General features: G+C 51.8%; 6 protein-coding genes across 6 annotated transcripts; 4 read left to right on the forward strand and 2 right to left on the reverse strand.

Annotated features, from left to right (window-relative positions):
- Positions 1-1,903: 1,903 nt before the first annotated feature.
- Positions 1,904-5,749, forward strand: ASPVEDRAFT_53730 (uncharacterized protein; the record flags this gene model as incomplete). Its single annotated transcript, XM_040814826.1, has 5 exons — positions 1,904-1,978; positions 2,868-3,144; positions 3,278-4,348; positions 4,693-5,412; positions 5,550-5,749. 5 exons carry the CDS (start codon positions 1,904-1,906, stop codon positions 5,747-5,749), a joined length of 2,343 nt encoding a protein of 780 aa, XP_040669012.1.
- A 1,870-nt stretch (positions 5,750-7,619) lies between these two features.
- On the forward strand, positions 7,620-9,643 carry bgt3 (putative cell wall glucanase; the record flags this gene model as incomplete). Its single annotated transcript, XM_040817584.1, has 2 exons — positions 7,620-9,433; positions 9,499-9,643. 2 exons carry the CDS (start codon positions 7,620-7,622, stop codon positions 9,641-9,643), a joined length of 1,959 nt encoding a protein of 652 aa, XP_040669013.1.
- A 511-nt stretch (positions 9,644-10,154) lies between these two features.
- Positions 10,155-11,099, reverse strand: ASPVEDRAFT_133751 (SRR1 family protein; the record flags this gene model as incomplete). The annotated part of the gene is made up of 2 exons (XM_040807059.1): positions 10,155-10,516; positions 10,601-11,099. 2 exons carry the CDS (start codon positions 11,097-11,099, stop codon positions 10,155-10,157), a joined length of 861 nt encoding a protein of 286 aa, XP_040669014.1.
- A 1,000-nt stretch (positions 11,100-12,099) lies between these two features.
- ASPVEDRAFT_84703 (uncharacterized protein) lies at positions 12,100-19,244 on the forward strand (the record flags this gene model as incomplete). The annotated part of the gene is made up of 4 exons (XM_040817585.1): positions 12,100-12,313; positions 12,384-12,697; positions 12,766-12,924; positions 15,297-19,244. The coding sequence occupies 4 exons, from the start codon at positions 12,100-12,102 to the stop codon at positions 19,242-19,244; spliced, it is 4,635 nt and encodes a 1,544-aa protein (XP_040669015.1).
- Positions 19,245-20,057: 813 nt separating this feature from the next.
- On the reverse strand, positions 20,058-20,561 carry ASPVEDRAFT_29777 (uncharacterized protein; the record flags this gene model as incomplete). The annotated part of the gene is made up of 1 exon (XM_040810270.1): positions 20,058-20,561. One exon carries the CDS (start codon positions 20,559-20,561, stop codon positions 20,058-20,060), a length of 504 nt encoding a protein of 167 aa, XP_040669016.1.
- Positions 20,562-20,888: 327 nt separating this feature from the next.
- On the forward strand, positions 20,889-23,106 carry hexA (putative Woronin body protein HexA; the record flags this gene model as incomplete). The annotated part of the gene is made up of 3 exons (XM_040810271.1): positions 20,889-21,137; positions 21,236-21,588; positions 21,978-23,106. The coding sequence occupies 3 exons, from the start codon at positions 20,889-20,891 to the stop codon at positions 23,104-23,106; spliced, it is 1,731 nt and encodes a 576-aa protein (XP_040669017.1).
- Between the last annotated feature and the right edge of the window lie 702 nt (positions 23,107-23,808).

Raw genomic sequence — 23,808 nt, forward strand, 5'->3', positions numbered from 1 at the left:
CCTCGGTGACCGGGGGTTTGCGTCCGTTGGGAATGGGCTCGTGGGAATGAAACAGACTAGTGGACGGTACCTGGCGGCGACAGTGGCAGAGCGCTGCGATTTTGACAACCCGCCTTTCGCGTATGCAAGGTAAACTCCGGCCATGATTCGAAACGGAATAGACTCTGAGTCTGGAGTCGGAGGCTTGTTAGCGTTATCCACCTTTCGCACTGTGCCTCGTTATGCTCAATCGCCGCCGGCGCTAATCTCTCTGATGGGCGCCCATCCCCTCCTCCAGAACTTCAACGAATGTGGGTGGAGCCTGAATCTCGGAGACGCCAACGGGGATTCTGGTTGGAACTCTGTTAACTCTCTCTGGAGTCTTGCGTCTCCAGTCTTAGCCTCAAGGTGGGTGTCAAGCTCGGTCCCAAGTACATCGTGCTATGGCCACACAACTTCCCTTCGGCGCACCCAGCAGTGGCCAAGCTGCATCTTCGTCCGCGACGCATAGTCTGCAGTATTATTATTCTTATAAATCGAATATTATTTATTAGTTAGTTATTTACTTCTCCTCAAACCAGGAGCTGCGGCATTGATGATATCAGCACGTCGCGAGAGCCGGCCATGAATCCTCTCCAGAACGTTTGTTGATTCCTTCAGGACTCGAGCGAGCCCGAGTTGCTTTCTTCCTCCGTGCTGCTCCGTCCGAAGTGCCATTTGGGTTTATCGTTTGATATCCATCTTCAGTCCGTACCGAGCCCACTACTGGTCCTGGTTCAGTGGAAAAAGTACCCCGGTTTTTCGCTCTTTGAATTTGATTTAAGATCACTCGTTGCTCCGTGTCTTTGTCTCGCCCTTCAGCCTGCGACTCTTCCCCTCAACTTGATTTGACTTTTCTTTTCTCTCTTTTTCTCTTTTTTTCCGGTTTCGATCCTCTTGGGCCATTCTCGTCTCTTGCCGCCCAGCAAATTCGTTTCTCCGCCACAAATCTTGATCAGCGCGACATTTCTATGTAGAAAGTGAAACTGATCTTGGTCTGAGCTATCTTGGATACAGATCCAGCACGCGCCTGCAGTGCTCCCCAGCTCACATCAACTCGCGTCGCCTTGAAACAGAGTTCCCTGCTTTCAATTCACTGCACAGGTTGGTTCATGGCTCTTCAACTGTTCTCTTTCTTTCACGCACTGTTGCTGCACCCTGCAAATCATCCAAGACCCCGGCCATCTAATCTGGTGCCAGCTGAGCTTGGGACCTGGCCGAGTCGAATGCTGTCCAGCTCTGGTCCTCTGCTGCTGTCACATTCACGCCTTTCTCCTGCGTCCTGCATTTATCCCGGTCAATATTACACCACCTTCCCGCTAGTAACAAGCTCATCTTGATATCCCCACCACTCAACTGAATCGCTGCTTGATTTGCCCTGCCCTCCAGCGCGCTGCGTCTGTTTTTATTATTTTATTTTCCCCCCTCCATTTATTTTATTTTATTTTTTGTTTTATTCCCTCATGCTCTTTATTTTCTCTCCGTGAATCGCCTTTATTCCTGATCCGGGCTAGTTGCTTTAAATTCCAGCAACAGCCTGCCTAACAGGAATGGGTCTCCAGTGCACCTAAATAACGACCCTGGACCCTCCACACACTCACAGCGCACCGTTGAACAAGGCCTATCCATCTTCAACTCCCCATTCCCCCCAGTCCTGTCCAGGGCCACAGCTAAACGGCCTGTTGCTATTTGCTCTCTGCCTCCCTAAGCTTCACCACCCTGAGCCTTGTCTTGCTGTGCTATTCTTCTCTGCCATTCCCTGCTTCCGGACCACGACAATCGTTTCCAACTTTTCTGAGCCTTGTTTATCCTACAGTATACGTGAAATGAGTCTCTGAGTCGACCAGACGTTGGGTCCTCGATACGTGGCCGCTAAAGGTCAGTCATGACTGGCATTGTCCCGAATGACCTTGCCCATTCTCCTATAACGAAGTACAAAAACGAACCTATTGAGCACCCTGTAAGTTTATTTGCTCTCTCTCTCTCTTTTCTTTTCTCTCTCTCTCTCTTTCTTAAATCTCCGTTCCATCTTTCCTTCTATTTGTTCGGCTTCATCGAAGGACAATCCTGGTTCGTTTCACGCCGTGGTTGGGACCAGGAGCGACCCAGGAATTGTGCAAAGCTCTCTCGCCCTCTGGGAGTTGGTAACAACAATCCGCCGGCAAGGACTTGACGGCATACGGCAAGCATGCAGTGCCCGGGCACGAATGTCTTTAAGCTTTGATACACGCGGCATGACCCTTAACATGCTGGTGCATCGGTCTTCATCCAAATTGAGGCTCCAAACACTCGTTCTCCACTCCCTGAGACACTGGAAAGCCCTGTTATCGTGCCTGATGCTCGCCGTTTTTTGAAAGAGCAACTTTGTGCGAGTCTCTTTGTGACATGGGCGGTAATCCGCGGGCTCTGGAACTGAATGTTTCGCGAGACAGCTCATGTGCAACCTTAGGAACCGCAGCGCGGTATCTGGGGGATATTGTCGTTGCAATGGGATGTTGGCTCACTGTGGTCACACCTGGTGTGACTGAAATTTCTCCTACAAGCACTCTGGCGCGTGGGTGATGGCTCAATGCGAGAATTCTTGTATTGAGAGGCCAAGGCTTGGAAAGACTCGTTCCTCCAGGAGATTACATACTCATCCTTCGGCCTGGAGTTTGCTGTCCAATGTTCTCCCTCCAGCAGCGCCTCGATTATTAATATCTGGAATGTCTATGGGAGCTCCCTCATATCAGTCCAAGCGCGGATACTGACATTCAATCATCAACCGGAGGCAATGGAGATTTTTCTTACATCATCACGCGTTGGAGATCTACGTGTAGAACACTACTGACGAGTACCACTGATTGCAGTTGCGACAACCATATACAATCTCTGGGCATCAAGACCCTCAACATCCACATCTCCATCATCCCGGCTCAGCAAACCTCGGGCAAAAGCCGAAGCAACCCGAGTCGCCGCATCAGCCTAGCACAAATCTCTCTCCCGGATCATATGGTCCTCATACATTAGGAAACGGGGTCTTGCATCACCAACACCCATACGGCCCACAAGCCCAAGAACAAACCTATTATACATCCCATCCAGCTTACACCACGGCGAGCGCTGCGGGCCAATACCCATCTAGCGGTAAGTACACTTGTCTTACGGGACAACAAGCTCTGATAGCATATTGGTCGCTTCGCGGCCGATCCCAAACTCCCAATCCATATCAGTAGTCAGTCAATCTAGGCCTCACAACCTAACGTCTAATTCTGCTTAGGTCCTCAAGAAATCATGGCGACCACGCAGATGCATCGGCCATATCCTCCCATCTACCATACGCCGCAGTCAAGCTCACCTGCTTCAGTGGCTTCTCAGACCCATGAACAACATAACAGAAGCCTCTATACACAGTCACCCCAAATGACGTCGACACTATATGGCTATCAGCAAGCTTTATCAGCACTGAACCCAGTTCAGCCTTCACCATACGGTGCACACCCGTCTCCTCAACAACCCCCTCTCACGTCCCAGTCGTTGATGATGCCGCATCAAACAAGCACATCCCAGCTACCACACCAGTCGTCCCAGCCACCGACTACCACATTAACTAGTCCTAGCTCTGCGACAGTACAGCAAGCGACACCCCCACAAAGGGCTCTCTTGAACGCTCCGCATTCTACGACCGGAGCTCCGCTTCCACCAAGCAATGGGAACCACCAAAGCCCAAACCTTGGAGCGAGCTCTAGCGCAGCGCCAGGCCCTATCCCAGCAACAACTCCCCTCGTTGTGCGACAAGACAGTAACGGCGTCCAGTGGATTGCCTTTGAATACTCTCGTGATCGCGTAAAGATGGAGTATACAATCCGATGCGATGTGGAATCCGTTAATGTGGACAACCTAAGCCAGGAATTTAAGACCGAGAATTGCGTTTATCCCCGTGCATGTTGTAGCAAGGACCAATACCGAGGAAATCGACTGGTTTACGAGACTGAATGCAATGCCGTTGGCTGGGCACTGGCTGATCTCAACCCAGCTTTGCGGGGAAAGCGCGGACTGATCCAGAGAGCGGTTGATAGCTGGAGAAATAGCAATCAGGACCCTCGATTGCGGAGCAGGAGGGTAAGGCGAATGGCCAAGATAAACCGACGACAAGCCATTCCCCCGCCGCCGCCGCCGCCGCCGCCGCCACATATGAACCCTACAGCTTCGGTTGCATCTGTTTCGAACTCTAATCTTACACCAGTCGGTCCGCGACCTTCACTAGGACCACTGGCGGCCATGGGACCACCGCAGCTACACCACCACCACGCTCAGCCAGACGGGCACCCGGGCCACGAGGAAATAAACGGTATGTTCCGTCACGTATAACGCGCGCTTTATTCTACTCTTTATGTCGGCAAATATTTCTGTCGGCTTTCGTAATGTTTCTTCTACCCCCCCTTTTTCCCTTGCAACACAAGTGTATGAAACATCATTAGGATCTGGAGTTTGTTGTTTGGTTTATGGACCATTGCTTTGTACTTTTACTCTTGGTTTGGGAGTTCATTTTCTGGCTTCTGTTCTTTGATATTAAGTGTCTATACCCCCAAATCCTCCGGCATGTTGCCTGCTATGTTACCATCTATGCGTACTGTTTTTTATGCTCTTGCGTTTTCGTGTAGGCTAATTTTCAAATTCGTTCTTGTTCTGTAGGTCCTACCGAGTTCGCGAGTGGTACTAATCGCCCACTGCCGCCCGCACCTTCTCCTAGTGGACATTCACCAACAGATATCCGCACCGGCCAGGTGTTCCACGGGTACCCTGCATTCCCGCTCCCTGCAAACTCATCAACCGGGCATCGAGGCCCTTCCATACCTCCCCTTATTCGAGATAGCGGAATCGGCTCCTTCGGACGACACCCAGCTGTCGCAACTTCAAGCCGAGTGGAAGAGGTAGAAGAGGATGAACATGACCCAAGTAAAGACGACCTCTTTGGAACACTGCCGGATGGCAAGCGCCGTAAATTCATTCTCGTTGATGACACACAGCGAGGCTGCCGTGTCCGCGTCAAGGTCATGTTAGACCAGGTTGATATGGACGAGATCCCCGACTCATACAGAATGTCGAATTCCGTATATCCCCGTACCTACTTTCCGGTCCAAATGAAGAGCCCTCGAAGCCAAGCACCTCCCGGAAATAGGTATATCAAGGATGATACAGAGGTCGACGACGGTCTCGGTGACGATGAGAGCGCAACTATCGGACGGACCATGGTTCCCGCCCCTCAAGTCGACGACGACAGTGAGATTTGTGTTCCCAAAATCTCGAGACGCCGACATCGGAAAGAGGTGCTATTAAATGACCTGGGGTACCGAATGAGCTGGAGTCAGAGCAGAGTATTCGCTGGACGGATGCTATTTCTTCAACGGTCTCGTAAGTAGTTAGACCTCGTCCCAGCCCAGTGGGCCCAAAGTATCTCTCGCTTCCTTTTCTCAATGGGATCGGCCAGGGTTCATGGTTTGATGGGTGGCTCAAAATATAATCATGCACGGGCTAAAATTTTCTCCTAGTGGATGCATATCGAAACAAAATGCGCAGCACTATGCTGGCCGCCGGTCAGGAGCCAGGATCCATTCCACCGCATTTTGAAACCCGCGCGGGAAAGCGACAATTCCTTGACCGTAGGAGAAAGACGAATGCTTCTTCCGTTCGCGAAGGCGGACATGGCGTTTCTGCGTCCCAGCGCGAGGCCGAAGAAGTCGAACCCTAGCGATGAGCGACTAGTTAATGATCTACTGTCCTTCTGCTTCGTTGCAATGATGTTCCTTTTCACATTATGATATTGTTTTGTCTTTTCTTTTCTTCTTCACCTTGCCCGACGAATACTCTCACAATTACGGCTGGTATGTATGATAAATAGACACGGCGACAGAATGTCGTGTGGCTGAAAGCGTGATGGTTTATGTTGGGATTTCAATGGAATTTGGATTGGTGTTAGGGTATTGGACGGAATAGTGACTCTTAACTACTTGACGATTTGATGCGGATGACTGATGATTACGAAGCCTGGGTTTAGGAATGGAAAAGAGAAGTGACTAGTATTTAGTCATGACTTAGGGTTTTGTTTGATATTTGACATGTGTACGTACGTGTTTTGGGTCACTGCTATGGAGGATAGCCCTTGGTATGGGCGCAAGGCACTCATCATTTCTCGATTTTTATTCCACACCCGCCTATTTCTCTGCTTACTCTGCTTACTCCGGGTTTGCTTTCTTCGCCTAATTCTTAAATCGACTTTTCCAGCCCAAAGACGAGTGTTGGACTATCCGCGGCCTCGGCATATATTCCTTCATCTGGGATTGTATTGTATTAATATCAATGTAGGAACTCCAGACGCCTGCGTCAGCACTAAGGCTGCAACATTCTCGCAATTTCAACCCGACTGAGACAACCTTCACATGTGAGGCCGCCGTCTCCAATAATTCTGAGACAGTGTCAACCGCTGCCCTCGAGATCCTCGTGCTAAGCTTTGAGATTCGAGAAGTGATAGGCGAGTTGTCTCAGCACCCAACCGAAACCGTCACATGCTGTCTCAGGCCAGACCAACATGGACCAACACGGGCGGCCAAGGAAATAAGACGCGTGTCTAATTAAGATTTAATTCTGAATCCATGCCTTGAGACTGGAATGCGGCCTCCACGTTTGCATCTGGTTACCGCCCGAAAGAGGATTAGCGTCTTCAGCGGTGCTAACAGCTGTGTTATTTTTAGCGGCCCTCGCCGTGGCACCCGATACGGTAATAAACGGGGTCCGCCGACTCTGGAGCCCCGATTCGAGAGGGTCTTACAGGGTCCGTACAGGGTCCTTACGCGGCCTTATGGTTGTCTGGGACACAGCCTCCACCAGAGCGTCGCCATCCACCATCAACACTCGACGAACTCAGTGAAGAGACTCATACCAGTGAGCGTCCAGTGTAAACTGATCGCCCGCATGCAGTAACCGGTCGCCCATCCCGTCCCCGAAGGATTCCTCTTCCTCTTCTTCCTCCCATCCAATTTCCTTCTCTCTCTTCTCTATCTATTTCCTCTCCATTCTCTTTTCTCTCTGCTCTTCCTTGAGTTTCTGGGCGCCCCTCTCGATCGTCCGTTAGCTTCTTGGTGCTCTGAGCCTTTAATTCTTCCGTCGTTCGCCGTTTGAGTCCTTTGTGTTTCACAAATATCAGCATACGTATTATTCCAATAGATTGCGACATCGTTTCTGTTCCTGGCCTGTTCCTGGGCCTTGCAAAACCCTCATCGCCCTCGGTCTCGCCTTTTGCCTTCGTAGATCCGTGGTTCCAGTCTCCCAGGTGGGTTTTCTGTGGTCTGACGTTTCAGATGGCTCCGGCGTGTTGCTAATCTTTGACAGACCAATTTTCCAGCGTCCCTTGCGTTCCGACAGCCTGGTCTGACTCTCCTCTTTCATCAATCGAGCTCTTCTGTTTCACGCTCTTCTTTTTCATGATTTTCTGCTTTTCCGACCGGGAAATATCTATCAGATCGCAGCATTCCGCATCTTGGCGATAAGTTAAATTGAATCAAGGAACAGCCACCCCAGCTTGGACACAAACCCCAAGACCGCCGGTCATTCTTCCGCACAAAATGGCCGGTGCCAATTACAACGATGGAGCAGAGCAGTACAGCGATATCCCAGCGATTCCGACCCGACACCAGATGCATGGATACGGACGCACCCAAGGAGGAGATCGTGGACTCTCATCAGTACCGGAGAACGGGCAACAGAATTGGGGTCCCGGCCTAGAGCACACACAGTCAATGCGGACGAATTCAACCGCAACCCCGGGTATGGATAACCTAGGCCCAGCGGCGGTGGGCGGCGGTATTAGTGGTATCGCGCTGGGTGTTGCCAACACCCATGACCGTCAGAGTGGCGTTGACGCTTTTAGGGAAACAGACGCTCCGCACGGGTACATCCCCGCAGAACGAGGCTACCACACCACCGGCGCAGATAACCCGTATGTGCCGGCACCGCCGCCCAGCCTCGGACCGGATGCAAGCTCGGACGCACTGCGTTCTCACGAAACGCTCGGCTCAAGTGCGGCGCTAGGGGCTGCGGCTGCGCCGGTAGGGAGCTGGACGCCGCCTGGCGGATCGCAGCGCAGTTTCCTCGACGGCTCTCATCAGGGCTCCGGGCCATACCAGCGAAACTCTGCGTACAGCGCTCATGATTATCCCGTTGATATAAACCCGGATGAGATCGTTGATGATGGAGACGATGGCTTTGCTGATGCTCCTAGGAGGGCCAACGCAGCTGGTGGTGCTGCAGCTGGCGGTGCTGCCGGTGGTGGTCTGTTGGGAGGGTTTTTTGGAGCCAAGAAGGTGGCTGATGTTTCTTACGACCCGGTCCCTGGCGGCGCAGGTTTACCAACAACGGAGAAGGCGGGACAATCTAAGCCCAGCGGGGGGAACCGGAAACGTGGATGGATTATTGGCGGTATTCTAGCTTTCATCGTGGTGGGAGCCATTGTTGGGGGTGCTGTCGGTGGCATTTTAGGCCACCGTAGGTCGGAGGTCAAGTCATCAGGAGAAACAGCTTCTGACGATGAAAAGGAGAATGGTGATCTTGATAAAAATTCGGAGGAGATTAAGTCTCTTATGTCCATGGAGGGGTTGCACAAGGTGTTCCCCGGAATGGACTATACACCCTGGGGTGTCCAGCACCCAGAGTGTGACAAGTGGCCACCATCTCAAAACAATGTTACCCGTGACATGGCTGTCCTATCTCAACTGACCAACACGGTTCGACTATATGGCACAGACTGCAATCAAACCGAGATGGTCCTCCATGCCATCGACCGTCTTGAGTTGAAAGACATGAAGCTCTGGCTCGGTGTATGGATCGATACCAACACATCAACCAACGACAGACAGCTTAGCCAACTCTATGACATCCTCGACAACGCGGAAGACCATTCTATCTTCAAAGGTGCCATCATCGGTAATGAAGCTCTCTTCCGTGCAGGCAGCACCAAATCGGAAGCTAGGTCAAATATCATCAAATATATGCGCCAGGTCAAAAAGCACTTCTCAGACCACAACATCGACATGAAAGTTGCAACTTCAGACCTCGGTGACAACTGGGACAAGACCCTCGCCGATGCCTCAGACGTCGTCATGTCAAACGTCCACCCCTTCTTCGGTGGCGTGGAAGTCGACCAAGCAGCCAGCTGGACTTATACTTTCTGGGAGGGTCACAACGCCCCGCTAACTCAGGGTACGAACAAGGGCAACATCATCGCAGAGGTGGGCTGGCCCAGCGGCGGTGGGAACGATTGTGGAGACGGCGCCAATTGTAAGGATAAGACCTCTGGCGCCGTGGCTAGTGTCGAAAATTTGAACAAGTTCATGTCCGACTGGGTTTGCCAGGCTCTGGCGAACGGGACGGACTATTTTTGGTATGTTCATTACATCCTTCGCACCTACAGATGGACTTCCGATACTAACACGCATTACCATCTAGGTTTGAGGCATTTGACGAGCCATGGAAGGTCAAATTCAACAAGGGAGATGAGCAGTGGGAAGACAAATGGGGTCTTATGGACCCAGGCCGTAATCTGAAAGACGGGCTTAAGATTCCCGATTGTGATGGCAAGGAGGCATCATAGCCATTTATTCGTCCTCTCGTCTCGATGGCTTCTCACGAATATCCCTCGGAGTTCTTCTCTTTTTTTTTTCTCTATACATGATTCCTAACGTACACATGTTTGATGATTCTCGCTACTCTGTCTATTTGTTTGTCTGTCTGGGTTTTCTCCGATCTTCACTGTTCTGGCGTTGATATACCGTGGCCTTGCCCATACTCTTTTGGATTGACTGACTTGATTGTACTTTAATCGCCGGTGGATTGTCTCTTTGGGGTTGTTGATCAGGGCGTGTGGAGAACCATGATTTGTATATAGCTCGTTGGGCATCATGATGATTTGGAATTGTGTCCGTCATCATCATTGCCTTGATTGAATGAATACCACATCACACTGCATTACCGCGTTTTGCACCGGCACGGAGAGATGCAGGGTAAAGATGAACTGAAACGCCTCACCTAGCGGTCAATACGTCGAGGTGTACGTATTTCCTGCTTCGGATGGTTCTGTAGAGAGTAAATGATAATTGAGCCTCTCACCCATCCGATGATGCCTGCGGAGGATAATAAACGCTCATCCCCCAGAACGCCGTCTCCATCTCCTCAAACCTAGCCAACTGCACAGACTCCCTTTTCGCGACAAATCCCCTCACAACCTCCGAATCGATATCTTCGAGTGGACCTCCAAACACGAATGCCGGATCACGCGCAAGCAGGATCTCGAGATGTCGCCGTTCCGCACCGGGGCAAAAGAGAAAGGTTCGAGGGGTGACTTTCTCGAATGCTGATGGGTGCGCGAGGACGGTTATATTTAGGTCGTTGAGAAGCTCGGTGTCGTGTTTATTGAAGACTGGGTCTTGTGCAAAGGCTTTCAGGGTGTTCGGTGCGGTATTCTTTTCTATAAACCCCCATTGAATGAACGTTAGGGACGTCCTGTTTCCGGAGAAAAGGGAAGGAAGAGAAAGAAGAAGAACGAACTAACCTATCCAGCTTATTATACTTCCCAGCGCGGCTAATTGGTACATCGATACAGCGCGACGATCGACCCAACCTCCGCGCAGGAATCCGCTCGGACTTCCAAGGCCGATGCATACGACTGAGACTCCGGAATGCAAATCGGTGTCGGCATCGGCATCGGCATTGATTTCAGGCTCACCAGCGCTTTTGTCTTCGCAACACGGAAACGCGCGCTGCAAGCCCCGCACGGCGCATTCCCAAGTCGTGGACCCCTCCCACCGTTCGCGATAGAGACGCAATTGGCGATGGAGGTCAGCGAGTGAGGTTTTTGACGGAGCTTCTGCGGGCTCGAGGGGTTCGAGGGCCTCCTCGTCGCGCTGGATCTGGTCTTGTTTCGAGTTTGGTTGACGGTGGAAGCGGCGCGCGTGCTTGGTCGTCGTGACGTGCGTCCAGCCGGAGTCGTCAGTGACTTGGAGGCGCTTGTCCTGGTTGGAGGGGTGTTTTTTGCGCCGGGTGTGGGGCATTGTGGGATGTGATTAGTGAGATAGCGCAGGGGTGCGAGGACGAAAGGGGAGAGATGAGGTGGGATTGTGGTGAGTGGTTAGCGGGTGTTTGGCGACGGGCGACGCATGCTATGCAGAGCTAAGATTGGAAACTTGGAGGAGGTGGTGGTTGTGCTTGATGGTGATAAGCTTGGGACACCGGCGGCTTGTGGGGATGGCCACCCGAGCGATAAGGTACTGCATCCGTCTTTCCATGCTTCATCGAAGCAAAGATCTAAAAAGCAAAAGTCCGAGACGTTCCAAATGCGAATATCATCGACAAGTCTCTGTTTTTCGAGTCCCTCGAGTCCGGCCACTCACAGCGAGTCTGTAAGCGCCGGCTCCTGATCTCCCCTCCCTCCAGCACGCTCTCTCTCCAGTCTCCGATCCGGGCGCTTCGAGCTGTGTGCTCTCCACCAATAAAACAACCCCAACCTGCATTCAAAGTGATGCGCTTGCATGCTAGTCCTCTTGGACTCGTTCTGCCTGGCCAATCCCATCCTCTGCTTGGCTTTCCCCCCCAATCCATGCAACTGCTGTTGCTCGCCGGCCGTCGCTCAAGCAAACCTTTCTTTGAGAGAGCCCAGGGCCCCCTGCCGGCGCCTGCAGTGCTGTCACACCGTGATCTCCGTTCTCACTCGTCCACTTGTGACTCGGGTCCCCGCAAAAGCCTGAATGTGAGGGCCAACGACAGGAATCAGACGATGGCTCCTCTGCCTCAAAAAGCGCGGCCAGCCCGTCTGTTTCTGTCTTGTCTTCTCCCGCCTGCGTTGCGCGAAGCTTGTTTCGTTTCGAGATGAACTGTCTCGCTCCCAGCGACTGATTCGAATATTCCATAAGTCTTCCACATCTGCCTGCTTATTTTTAGGCACAGCGGTTTGGAACTCCAAAGAATACTTGAAGTGGGATTTCTCACTGAGAGAATACCGAATCCTTCTTCCGTGTTTGAAGTCGCAGGCCGCGCAGTCGAGACGCCGCCAATATGAAACTCACAATATCGCCGCTCCAATGGCTAGCCGGCGTCATGTTGTGCATGAGCCTGGTGAATGCTCATACTGTTATTGTTTATCCCGGATACAGAGGCAATAACCTGCATACGACGGGGTCAGTCGAAAATGATCACGGTCTCGGTGCTTCTTACAATGCCGACAACAATACCATGGAATATCCTTACGGAATGCAATGGATCTATCCCTGTATGTTTTGAGAGCTCGAGTACAGGTTCTACAAGTCATGGGCGATAGGCTTTGCTAACGCTTCTTCTAGGCGGCGGCATGCCCACATCCACTAACCGAACGAAATGGCCTATTCATGGCGGCGCGATATCGCTTCAGCCAGGATGGTTCCCAGGTCACTCTCGAGCGATGATATACATGAATCTGGGTCTAGGGACTGTGCCACCTAATATGAGCCATCCCATGAAAACTCCCTTTGGTATCGTCGGCCCGGACAACGACCCTTACCCCGGAACAATTTGCATCCCTCAAGTCCCGCTACCTGCTGGCATTGAGGTGAGTCCAGGAGACAATGCAACGATTCAAGTAATCGAACTTGCTCAGCATGGCGCTGCCTTGTATAATGTATGTTGTTGTTATCCACCGATGATTGGCTTGGTACCAACTGTGAAATCTAACTTTGACCTTTATAGTGTGTGGACATCACATTCGCCGAGCCGGAAGAGGTTGCCGAAGTCAACAGAGATAATTGTAAAAACTCTAGCCAGATCAGCTTCGAAGAGGTGTTCACCTCTTCGTCGTTACAAAGCGCCGGACTCGAGGTCATCACCCCACCTACCCTTCTCACAACCGTGCTACCAGCCTTTCTCGCTATCGCGTACGGTTTCCTGATGGCATAAACATCCCATGCCTCACCATTCTGGTTTTCCACGTCTTTCTACTCAAATATACATGCATACCCCACTGTTCGAGTACGACTGGTCGATTCGACAGTGACAATTCGACGATGATCAAAATGAGCACAGCTTTCCTTGCATCTTCTGTTATCTACTCTTATACTCGGCGTTTGGAATAGCCTGGACCCAAGGCTGATTAATTGTATATATGCTGTTTTCCGGATACCTTACTCGCGTGGTTTTCACGACCAATCTGATGTTAATCATAATTCTATCTCATCCATACAGCCATTCACATAGTGTCTCCGGGCCGGGTATCGTCACGAAAGCCCCGATAGCTCCTCCCCAGAACTCGCGATCCATATTCGCAGGGCAAGCGCGATGTCCCGCCATCTGCTCCTTCTTATTTCAGCCCCAGTTCCCCATCGTTCCTTCCTGGTGGTAGTTGCCCACAATGCAGGTGCAATAGCTTGTTTGCTCCTTCCCTGCCCGAATCCCAGGCACTCTTCCCGCTTAGAATTGTCTTGCCGGTGCAGTTGAGAGCCTCGGATGCTCTGTTTCTTCCCAGATGTATTAATGTACACGGGTGCACGAGACTGGTGCGATAGCCCAGCTGGTCTGAGGTAGCTGGAGCCCACTATCCGCTCGCTCCTATTCTGAAAGTCCCCAGGTCCCTCATCGCCCCTTCCTTATACCCATCCATGCCCGCAAGGCAGGTGCACTGGGACGCGGTGCCTGCTGCTTCCTCGCCTAATCTGCCCTTCGATCGCTCCTTCCCAATCCTGCCTTACAGTAGTAGAACAATCGTGCCTTCCCGGGATTACAAACTCATTCAGAAGGTAAGGTTGACCCGTCTCCCCTTCATTGTCAATATGCATTCGTATCTTTATACTTTTTTGGGGGGAGCTGGTAGTACTATCAATATGGTGTATATCAATATACCCTATCTCACTGTACTGGTTAAAAATTTAGGCCAATTGCTCCTATTTAAGACGTCATTTGATTTTAGGTATTCATTCTAAAATAGCAGTCACGAAATCAGCGAAGAGGCTGCTTCTCGTTTCAGGTCTTTCACCATCGGTAACTGTCCGGAGGCTTGGTCAAAGGATATATAGCTTTCAGCTACATATTGAGCGGATTGACCGTTGGAGCATATACATTCTATTGAGTGGGTAGGAAAATCCACTTACTAAGTGCTAGCCGGGTAGTTTAAAACAATGTGCCGTAACTAGTACGCGCTCCTTGTTCGTCCTACTGTCATGATACTACGTACATGTGTCTCCACCCTAGTAGCCCAAGCTCTAGGCGGGTATTCTCTACGATGGTATGGGTAGAAAAAACGAGATAAGCAATAACGTGAAAATCAAAAGGTCAGTCAAAGGTTGGTCTGTGTCTTATAATTTGCTGTTAATATGGTATCTAAAAAGTAAGTGGTTGGTATGTTGAGTATATATATATTATAGCGGTGTGGTCATGGATATAGGCAGAAGGATATATAGAGGCGGGGTCTAGGGCCCACTGACTGGCGTCAAGACTGCTGAAGGCGGCGATGCAGGGCCAGAACGAGGTTCAAGCTTTAGGATATTAAATAAAATTGGCACGGCTCAATTACGCAAGGCACGAAGCTCGAGGAGATCTGAGATCGTGGGAACGAAATGAACACCTGCATCCACAGGCAAACCAGGGGAAAAGTGGTTCCTCACTGCCAGCTCTGGCTGCGACTTTCCTGTTGGGACAACAGTGACGCAATGGACTGCCCGTTTGGGTTAAGCTTCACTTCGGGCCCTCGTCCTGATCCTCACTTTCTCTCGACGCTGCCATGAAATCATCGTCATCGATCGCCCTATTTTGTTCGCTTCTTGGTTGTATCTTTAGTTTCTTTTCATTTTTAATTTGCTTCTCGCCCCCCTCATCTTTACCATCACCACCTTCATCATCACCATCTCTCTTTTTGTTTCACCTTCCCCGTTCCTTTCTTCCGGGCCCCTCTCTTTACCGTCTCTCCCGTCCTCCCTCACTCTCGCGTTCGCGTTCGCTTTCCATTCCGCAGCGCCCCCTCCGCCGTCCTTGCGCTAGTCCACTCATTTTCGGCGATCTTTTGGTCCACCGAGAGATTCAATTGCTCCAAATTGTCACCTTGTATTCTCTCGCGTCCGCCTAGACGCAGACGCTTGCTAAGCCATGTTCCGCAAAAAAAGGAGCGCCTCACAACATCGTGTATGTCATTCATCCATATTCTGTTCTATTTCTTTGTGCCCATGGAGATTTCGCGCGGCGAGTCGTATCAATTGTTGACAGCAAACGCTAACGAACTGTTCACTGTGTAGCATCAGCATCAGCTCTCAACTTCTAACACCCAATCCGCGCAATCCGCCGCAACCCGTGCATTTATCCAGTCGCAGCCATCGTCTAGTAATCTTTCCTCCGCCGCCGCCGCCGCCGCACTCCGCAGCCTGACACCGACACCAACCCCTATCGAAAATGTCCAGACTAAGCGGATGCTGCAGCGGCAGTCGTCCTTCTCCTCACAACCGGCCAGCTCACCCACCCTACGCCCGACTAGTCGGAATGGACTCCGACGGGTTAATAGTTCGGCCTCTATGAGCGCTCGGACATTCCGGGAGCAGTCGCCTGGCCGGCCAACATCGAGCTACTCGACGATGTCAACCCCAGCTGTTGTGCCACCACTGCCATCGATCCCAGCAGAATATGCTGCGCGGAACAATCAGAGTCGGCGGTCTGTCAGCCTAGGGCCCAGTGTGTGGTCGTCGGCTCCTCGCACACAACCTACTGAGGTGCCGATAAGCGTCAAACAGCCGGCCGTTGCGCCTCAGAGCCCGCGCAGCATCGCTAGTCCCGAAGCCGGAACGGTCTCGCCGTCACACCAGAGGTCGGAAAGCCGGAATTCGATCAATTTCTCATACCCAATGAATTCCCGGACAAATTCGCCTACGATTCCCGCTGGATTTGATCGCAATGACGCAGCTTCCAGTGCCGCAGCTTCACTCAACAAGCGAGCCATTCCTCAAATTAACAAAGCTACACGACAGCAGACACAAGGTGCTGGACCGGGAAGTCCGGGGAGAAGTTCTCGTCCTGTAGTGACTGCACTTGCGGCTGCTCAAGCTGCAGCTGTAGCTCGGAATGATGAGCCAAATACCCCTCCAGTCTCTTCTCGTCCGGCTCGTTATCGTGAAAAGCGAGGTCCCGAACCATCGCCGAGCCGAAGCCCAGCATCGGTGGATGTCAGAGCGCGCCCGCAAGTTAAGAAGCAACCGGCGCCATCAGTATCAGCGACACATTCATCGCAACCAGCACCAGCAGACGGCCGTCCAGTTAAGGAACCTCCTCAGCCAGACCCTGTACCTGCAAATGAGCAAGAAAAGGAGAATCAACTGTTGGCCAAGGCGATGCCTTTAGAAGAGTCTCCGAGGGCTCTAACACCGCCGGTCGTTGGAAAGATGGTACGGACGCCGCCTGTTAGTCCACCGCAGGTCAAACCAACCGTGGCATCCGACAGTGAACTTCAACCCTCTCAGTTGCGACAGTCAAGTAGTCCTGCGAGGGCGGCTCATTTCCCTAATCAACTCGCTGTATCGAACCTTGGGGCTGACCAGCTACACCAACCGCCTCCTCGGTCCCTCTCTCCGGCTAAGTCTGCCATGAAGAATAGAAATAGCTCTTTGTCTCCCGATGGCAGGCTTTCTGGAATTCTACGCCCGGGCCTCACACTTAGTGAACTTTCAGATGCGACCTCCGTGGCGTCTGATGATGGCACAAGGCCAAATCATCGAAAGAAACCTGTCAAAGTTAGCTTTGACGATGAGGCAGAAGTTGTAGGAGTGGCTGCAAGCCCACCGACGTCACCGGAAGATGTCACCCCCGAATCACCTCCTGAAAAGTCGAAATCGAAAAACAGTTGGTTTAATATCCACAAACGGAAAACTTCTCCTTTGCGATCTACGGACGGGGATGGGTTCGACGGGGTGTTAACACCCCGTGCGGCTCTCCCCTCATTCGGTAGTGTTCGAGCTAATAAGGACAGCCCGCGGCCAGAACCAACAGCCCACCGAGAAGTACATGACAATGATTCAGTTTTAACGGAATCGGACGATGATTTTCCAAATGGAAATGCCATAAACAGTATTATATCTCGCGCTTCAGACGGGAACGTGGAAAAGCAGGTACAATCCAATAATGCACTGCCTACAGAGCCCACCGAGAAAGCTGCAGGGGACGTTGCAGAAAGCTGGAAAGAGGTTATCCCAATTGGCGACACCGATCTTGATCCGGCATATTTCCCGAAGACGCAGCTTTCGCCCTTACAAGAGGTACCGTCTGACCAGAATCTCCCCTTGACTCCCAAATCGGAGGTGGAAATGCCTGATATTACACTTCAACCGGCGACACCTGATCCTGAAAAGGGAAGAGCAAGCCTTGATGAATACGATAGCCCAGAAGAATACCCGAGGAAGTCCGTGGATGGGGAACCGGAAGTATCAAGCCCAAAGAAGAAGAGGAGGTCATATGGAGAAAAAGGTGTTAACCACCCGGATAATGATAACGACTCTAGCTCGAGTGTGTACAGTGATGCAGAGGAGGATTTGGATGATGGCGATGGGTTTGGTTCCATCAACGCTATCGTTGAGCACGAAGCGGCGCCTTCCGAACCTGGTGTCGCTATCACCTCGACGTCGCAAGATGTAGCCCAAGAGGCTGATCGCGACCCAGCTATAGCTGATATCCCGGAGACTTGCCAGATTGCACAAGTTGGGACCTTTGCACAAGAATCTCCACGGCCCACCGCTGGCTCCGCCGCTCTAACGGAGCCACTCCCGGCCTCTTCGGAAATCCGTTCGTCTCCTCTACAGAGCGAAGACAAGCCAGCGTCCGCCCAAGGAGGCGTTGCGCGCTCGTCAACTGTGCCGGTCGAAGTATATTCCATTGCCCATGTTCGCGACGATGACACTAAAGAGGTGGATACTCGCTATAACCATGTCGAATCCAACGCTCCTAATGCGCAGCGAATCCAAAACTATAGCCAGCACCATACTGAAATTCCGACACCGACCCAGCGGAAAGAAGTCGGGAGCCCGGATGCTGTTGAGTTGGATGCGAATGGGGCGGATCCCCGCATGCCTCGACGTCAGCTATCGAACGGAAGTGACTCATCGAGTAGTTTCAAACGAGCCCGCCGGGCTAGTCGAGGAGGGATGGGCATGCGACAGAGCCTACGAGGGAGCCAACAAAGTGGCTCTGTTCCAACATCTCCCACCAGGGTCACTTCACCCGGTCTTGAATCGCCGCCGCCCCTCTCCGGCTTGGGGGCTGGTAGTACTATGCGTACAACTCTACGTGGTAATGCATCGCGGAAGGAGAAACCATCATTCTTTTCTACGGGCAAGGCGCAGAAAGGAAAGGCTACGAAGAACTCTGGTGCAGCGTTTGCTTCCCGGTTTCCCGACTCAGATTCGGACTCGGATGGTGGCATTCAGAATCGCAGATTAAAGCGACCGGGGCATCGCCCAGTAAGAAGCATGAGTGATAATGATATGCGACCTGTGCGCGGCATCCCACGTCGGAAGGGCGCCTATGACGGGGACTCTACTGAGCTGGAGGATAGCTCTGATGGGGAAAGACGCCCTGTCTCTGCAGGGAGAACCTCTGCTCGTCAACCCCAACTGACGACTGTTCGAGACCCTGCGCTGGCTGCAGTGGCTAAATCTCGTGGCATGACAGAGGAGGAACTGGAGCAAATGCTTAATCGTGGGTCAAGTCGCAAACCTAACCTTCTCAATCGTTTGAGCATGAGAAAGTCAAAACCACTCACCCATCGCGGAAAGCCACAAACGTCAGGATTCTTCTCAAATGGGTCAATTCCGGAGCATTCCCAGGTGGAGGCTCAAAGCCTACAGGTTACAAATGGCACCCACAAGAGTGTGGGGAGTCCCCCCCGGCTCCTGAAGAAGTCTCAGCAAAAGTCACCATCCGGCGATACTAGCGCTTGGCCTCTTGGTTCCGAAAATGGCGACCCTGTTGACTCCGGCATTGGGTCAATGTCGGCACCATCCACATCCCAACAACTATCACAACCTCAAGCTCCAGATGGAGGTGCAGTAAACGGCAGTAAAGCTCTCTCGACCGATCTGCACCCATTGCAAGACCAGGAACCACCGGCGACAGGGACCAACCGTGCATCTGATGTGGTTATTGAAGGATCTGGACGCAAAAAGCGATTCTCGCGACTAAAGAAAGCATTTGGCATTAAAGGGTAAGTATACCCGAACCACACAGGCTTTGCCTCATCTTTCGGCATATTGATGATTTTCATATGATTTATGCTCTCTTACCTCCATATTAACACTTAATTTCTTTCCTCACTTTGTTTCAGATATATTGTTTTAATATTTGTTGCATCATCACCTAACTATGTGGTCTGAATTAATCATGCCTGTGTTGCTGCTGTTTGTGACAGCACCGATTAATATGTGACATTAACATTCTTTCTGACGAGCAATATTGATACCCTCATTTGATGGACATTTCTATAATGCCCTGAATCATTTATGTTATATATATACCGAAAACGATTTCTAGGAACTTCACTGGCGGCAGCGCCTAATTGATTGGTTTACTTTCCTCCTTTGATAAATTGATTAGGATAATAAAATGAAGACATAATAATGGACTCATTGTCAATGTATGATCTCAATGTGATTATTCGAGGTGTTGTCCTTGGATACCTGGGGATCTCGGGAACCTTGCAACAACTTGTTTGCTTGTTTGGGCCGAGTCAACACCAGGCAGAGACACCGGAGACGATGATGAGCAAGGAGTTTTGGATGTTTGTTGGCAGCGCAACAACCTCGGGAGTCCGGGACGGAGTCAACCTCCACTCCGATCGATGGACCGGATCGACTCCGCACGGCAAACCAGCCAACTATGCCAGCCAACTGCTTTGTTTTTCCGAATTGAGTCGGTCATCTGGGCTCCGACTGGGAAGTGAGGGAGAGGCAGGTCGAGACCAGGGTCGACTGTCTTGTGGCGGGAATTTGGAGGCAAAAGTTGGGCAAAAGACTGGTGCTTTGTCACAGCTTCACTGATGATCCGGCTTTTGTCGCATTTGGGGGTGAATCGTGAGCAATCATGACCGAGCTCCTCCAGACCGTGCTCACCTCATAGTGGAGCCATGAGCTGAGCGAGGAGGCGGGGCGAAGGAAAGCTGTCTTCGGTGGAACGCCAATGGTAACGGACCACGAGGTTTGAGCATTGTCCAAATCACCAGGGTGATATGATGAGTTGGTTTCAGATATGGCCCGCGGGCCGGCGAACGAGTGCTGGAGTCTCCAATGTTGAGAGTCCCTCAAAACGTCAGAACCATCCGCTGATGAGATTCGGTGAGGTTGGGCTTGAACCTGTGGCCGATTGGAGCATCGCATTTGCCATTTGTCGATCGAGTGCAACTCAGCGGAGTCAGCGCTAAGAAGCCCGATTAGACCCGGCAAAGGAGGAGTTGTTGCCATGGCGATGTGTGGTGTGGCTGGGAAGAGGAGCTGTGCGATGAGATTGCGATTGCTCATTGGGGGGACCATTGGTTCATCTCAACCCTCTGCGATCCTGTTGCTGCATGTGATAAGGCGAGGGTTTCGCTGGTTGCCTCTGGAATGTCGTTTTGATTCCGGGACTCTCATTGAGCGAGAGACTGTGGTCAGAATTGCACTGCAGGGGTGCCTGGATGGAGACCGTGAAGACGGAGTCTGTCGGGTGCCATTGCGCCCATAAAATAGGTTGGAGACTGAATTGAACTCCTCTCTTCACGGGGCTAGCAGGTGATACCTCGGGGGAACCAAATTGTTTATTGACAAAAACAATCGCGATTCACTTCGGCAGCTGAGAAACCCTGGGCGATGAGGAGGGCAATGTCTGGTAGAGCAAGAAAACAAGAAGGCTGGACCCCAATGGGGAAAGGCGCCGTAAACAAACGCGTAACAACAACAACAGCGACTGCAATCTTAAAGCTCCTCACTCGTCGCCTCGTTCTTCTCTCCTCCCTCTTCCTTCTCTTCCTCTTCATCCTCACATTCCCATCTCACATTCCCAGCGTTAAGCTTATCTTTACATTCCTACCCCAGGAATTCTCCGCATCAGCAGTCGAGTATAGATCTATCGTTAGATCTATCTTGTACTCCAACTTCCTCTCTTACGAGAAAGACTTCCCCGTTGAAAAGTCTTTTCTTGTCTCATCTTCCGAGTTGTTATTCAACAGTTCGGAAGAGATTCGAGAAAAGACGCTCAAAGGACAGCCAACCTGGACTTTGACGCCCGCGTCCCCATCCCCTTCAGTGTCTTCCCGTCGTCGTACCGGAGTGACGCTGTTCCTGAGACTACTCTTGCCACCGAGAGAGTAGAGGGAGAAGTCAACCTCGATCGCACTTCGCACGTCGAACGGGAAGATACTCGAACCTCTGCCCCTCTCCCAGACCCCCGTGTCCACGGAAAGGAAGAAGTCGATCTTCACTTCGAACGTCGCTCAGACCGCCGAGGAGGTGACGATTTCACCGTCGTTGAGGAACGTGTGCGAGATAGCCGATACCCTCAGGTAGACCTTGCCCGTGACCGGTACGTTTTGCGCTGTATTTCCTTGCTTTTTCTTTTCTGGTTTGTTTACTGTTTACAACTCCCCCGGTTTGGCTGCCTGGGAGCGGATCCCCAATCAAACTACCCAAGTGGAGAGCACAAGAAGCGGTGTCACCCCAGCTAGACCACTTGTCAGCCTCGGCGGCGAGTGGCTTCTGGCTAGAGCTGTCTAGTCCCTCCGCTAAATTACGTGGCTCCAAAACAAAACAAAAATCCGATTGTCCCAGCCCCAAATAAAAACAAGCCAATCATGCCTGCCCCCTGCCACCGCGTTTTGTTCCCTCGTGTCTCTTGTTTACCTTGCCTCACCTTACCTGACCTTACCTTACCTGCTTCGACATACCTTTCTCTCTTCTAACATCCTACTTTAGCTACCGCGAACCTTCTGCGCACCGCTTTCAGGACTCCTACCAGGACAAGCAGCAGACTTACGACAAGACCTTTGAGACCCAGCTTGACATCACTGAGCGCGAGTATCGTCGTCGTACTGATCCTACTTACGACGTTCAGTCCTCTTTCGATCGTCGCTCCCAAGGTCCCGTAGCCTCTTACGAAGCTCCGCGCCAACAAACCTCGGACGTTTACAGCCGCCCTTCAGCGTCTTATAACGTCTCGTACGAAGCTCCTCGCCAGCAGACTTCGGACGTTTACAGCCGCCCCGCACCTTCCAACGTCTCTTACGACCGAGGCTTCGAGCCCCGTACTCTAGACGTTCCCCGCGCAAACTCTTTCGACAACCGCCAGGTTAGCGTAGAGAGTGTCAAGCCTGCCACTGCTCCTTCCAGCAACAAGGTCAAAGTTCTGAAAACTACTACCGTAGTTGATCACCCTAAAGCTCGCAAGATGGGTTACTACGACGACGACGGTAACTACCACTCCTTCCGTCGTGGTGTGGAACGCGCTGTCGACCGCATCACGCACCCCTTCCACCACCATCATGACCATGGTCACCATGATCACCATGATCACCGCGAAGAAGTTGTTGTCGCTGACGAACGGGGCCCAGTTCGTGTTCGCGAGAATGTCCGCATTGTCGAGCCCCGTGGTGGCGCCTCCCCCGAGACCGTTCCGATCCCCTGCCACTTCATCCGTACCGGCGACATCCTGATCCTCCAGGGCCGCCCTTCCCAGGTGATCCGCATCTCCACCTCGCCCCAAACTGGCCAGCACCGCTACCTCGGTGTTGATCTGTTCACTCGCGAGCTTCACGAGGAGTCCAGCTTCATCTCCAACCCCTCTCCGTCCGTTGTTGTCCAGACCATGCTCGGCCCCGTCTACAAGACCTACCGCATCCTGGACATCCGTGACAACAGCCTCGTTGCTCTGACCGAGAGCGGTGACGTCAAGACCGGTCTCCCCGTTGTTACTCAGGACAACCTGCACGGCCGCATCCGCGATGCCTTCCACGAGGGCCGTGGCTCCGTCCGTGTGCTTGTCATCAATGACGGTGGTCGCGAGCTCGTTGTTGACTACAAGGTGATCCACGCCTCCCGCCTGTAAGCGTGTCGACCCTGTCGGCAGGAGCTTTTAGGCTTCATCCAATAGGAGTTGGTCTGCTTACTGGCCTGGGGTGTTCACTGACGTCATTCACCTTATCATCTGTTTTGTTTATAATTTCCTTTGTTCTTCCTGCACGATCAATGATGACTTGAGAAACCTAAGCAAGCTTGTATCTGACACTTGGGAATTAAATTATGCGCTGATGGAATTGCCTGTTTGGGGCAACTGTTGGAGCTTGACACTTTGTATCATGGCCCTTTGTATGTAACAATCGTAATGGAATGTAGATTTGTGTGGTTTCCTACTTCTCCTTTGTAATGCCTGTCAGCTGTGAATCCATTGCTTTCTCCCTTGACGACAATGGGCGCTGTTGCGGGGTGGGTGAAGCACTCCAACGATGCATGTTTGACCTTCAACATTTTCGATTGCGACTGTTTTTCTGTACTGCCTACTAATCGCCCCAAAGTAACTTGTAGATAGTCCAAAAGTACATTAATAAACTAGCACGGCACCGACTTCAAGTTTCCCATATCCTCGAGCTTCCCCAAAACAACCGCGCATGCCTGTCTCTGAATATAATATGAAGTTACGTGTGTCCTAGACAAGGAACTGATAATTTGGTTTTGATGCAAGTCAACATACACCCTCCGAGCAAGCGGCCCTTGACTAAAGAATTTCAGACGCAGTTGGAGTTGAGTTACG

This window comes from Aspergillus versicolor, assembly GCF_001890125.1.
Source record: "Aspergillus versicolor CBS 583.65 unplaced genomic scaffold ASPVEscaffold_6, whole genome shotgun sequence".
In the NCBI taxonomy this organism is placed as follows: Eukaryota; Fungi; Ascomycota; class Eurotiomycetes; order Eurotiales; family Aspergillaceae; genus Aspergillus; species Aspergillus versicolor.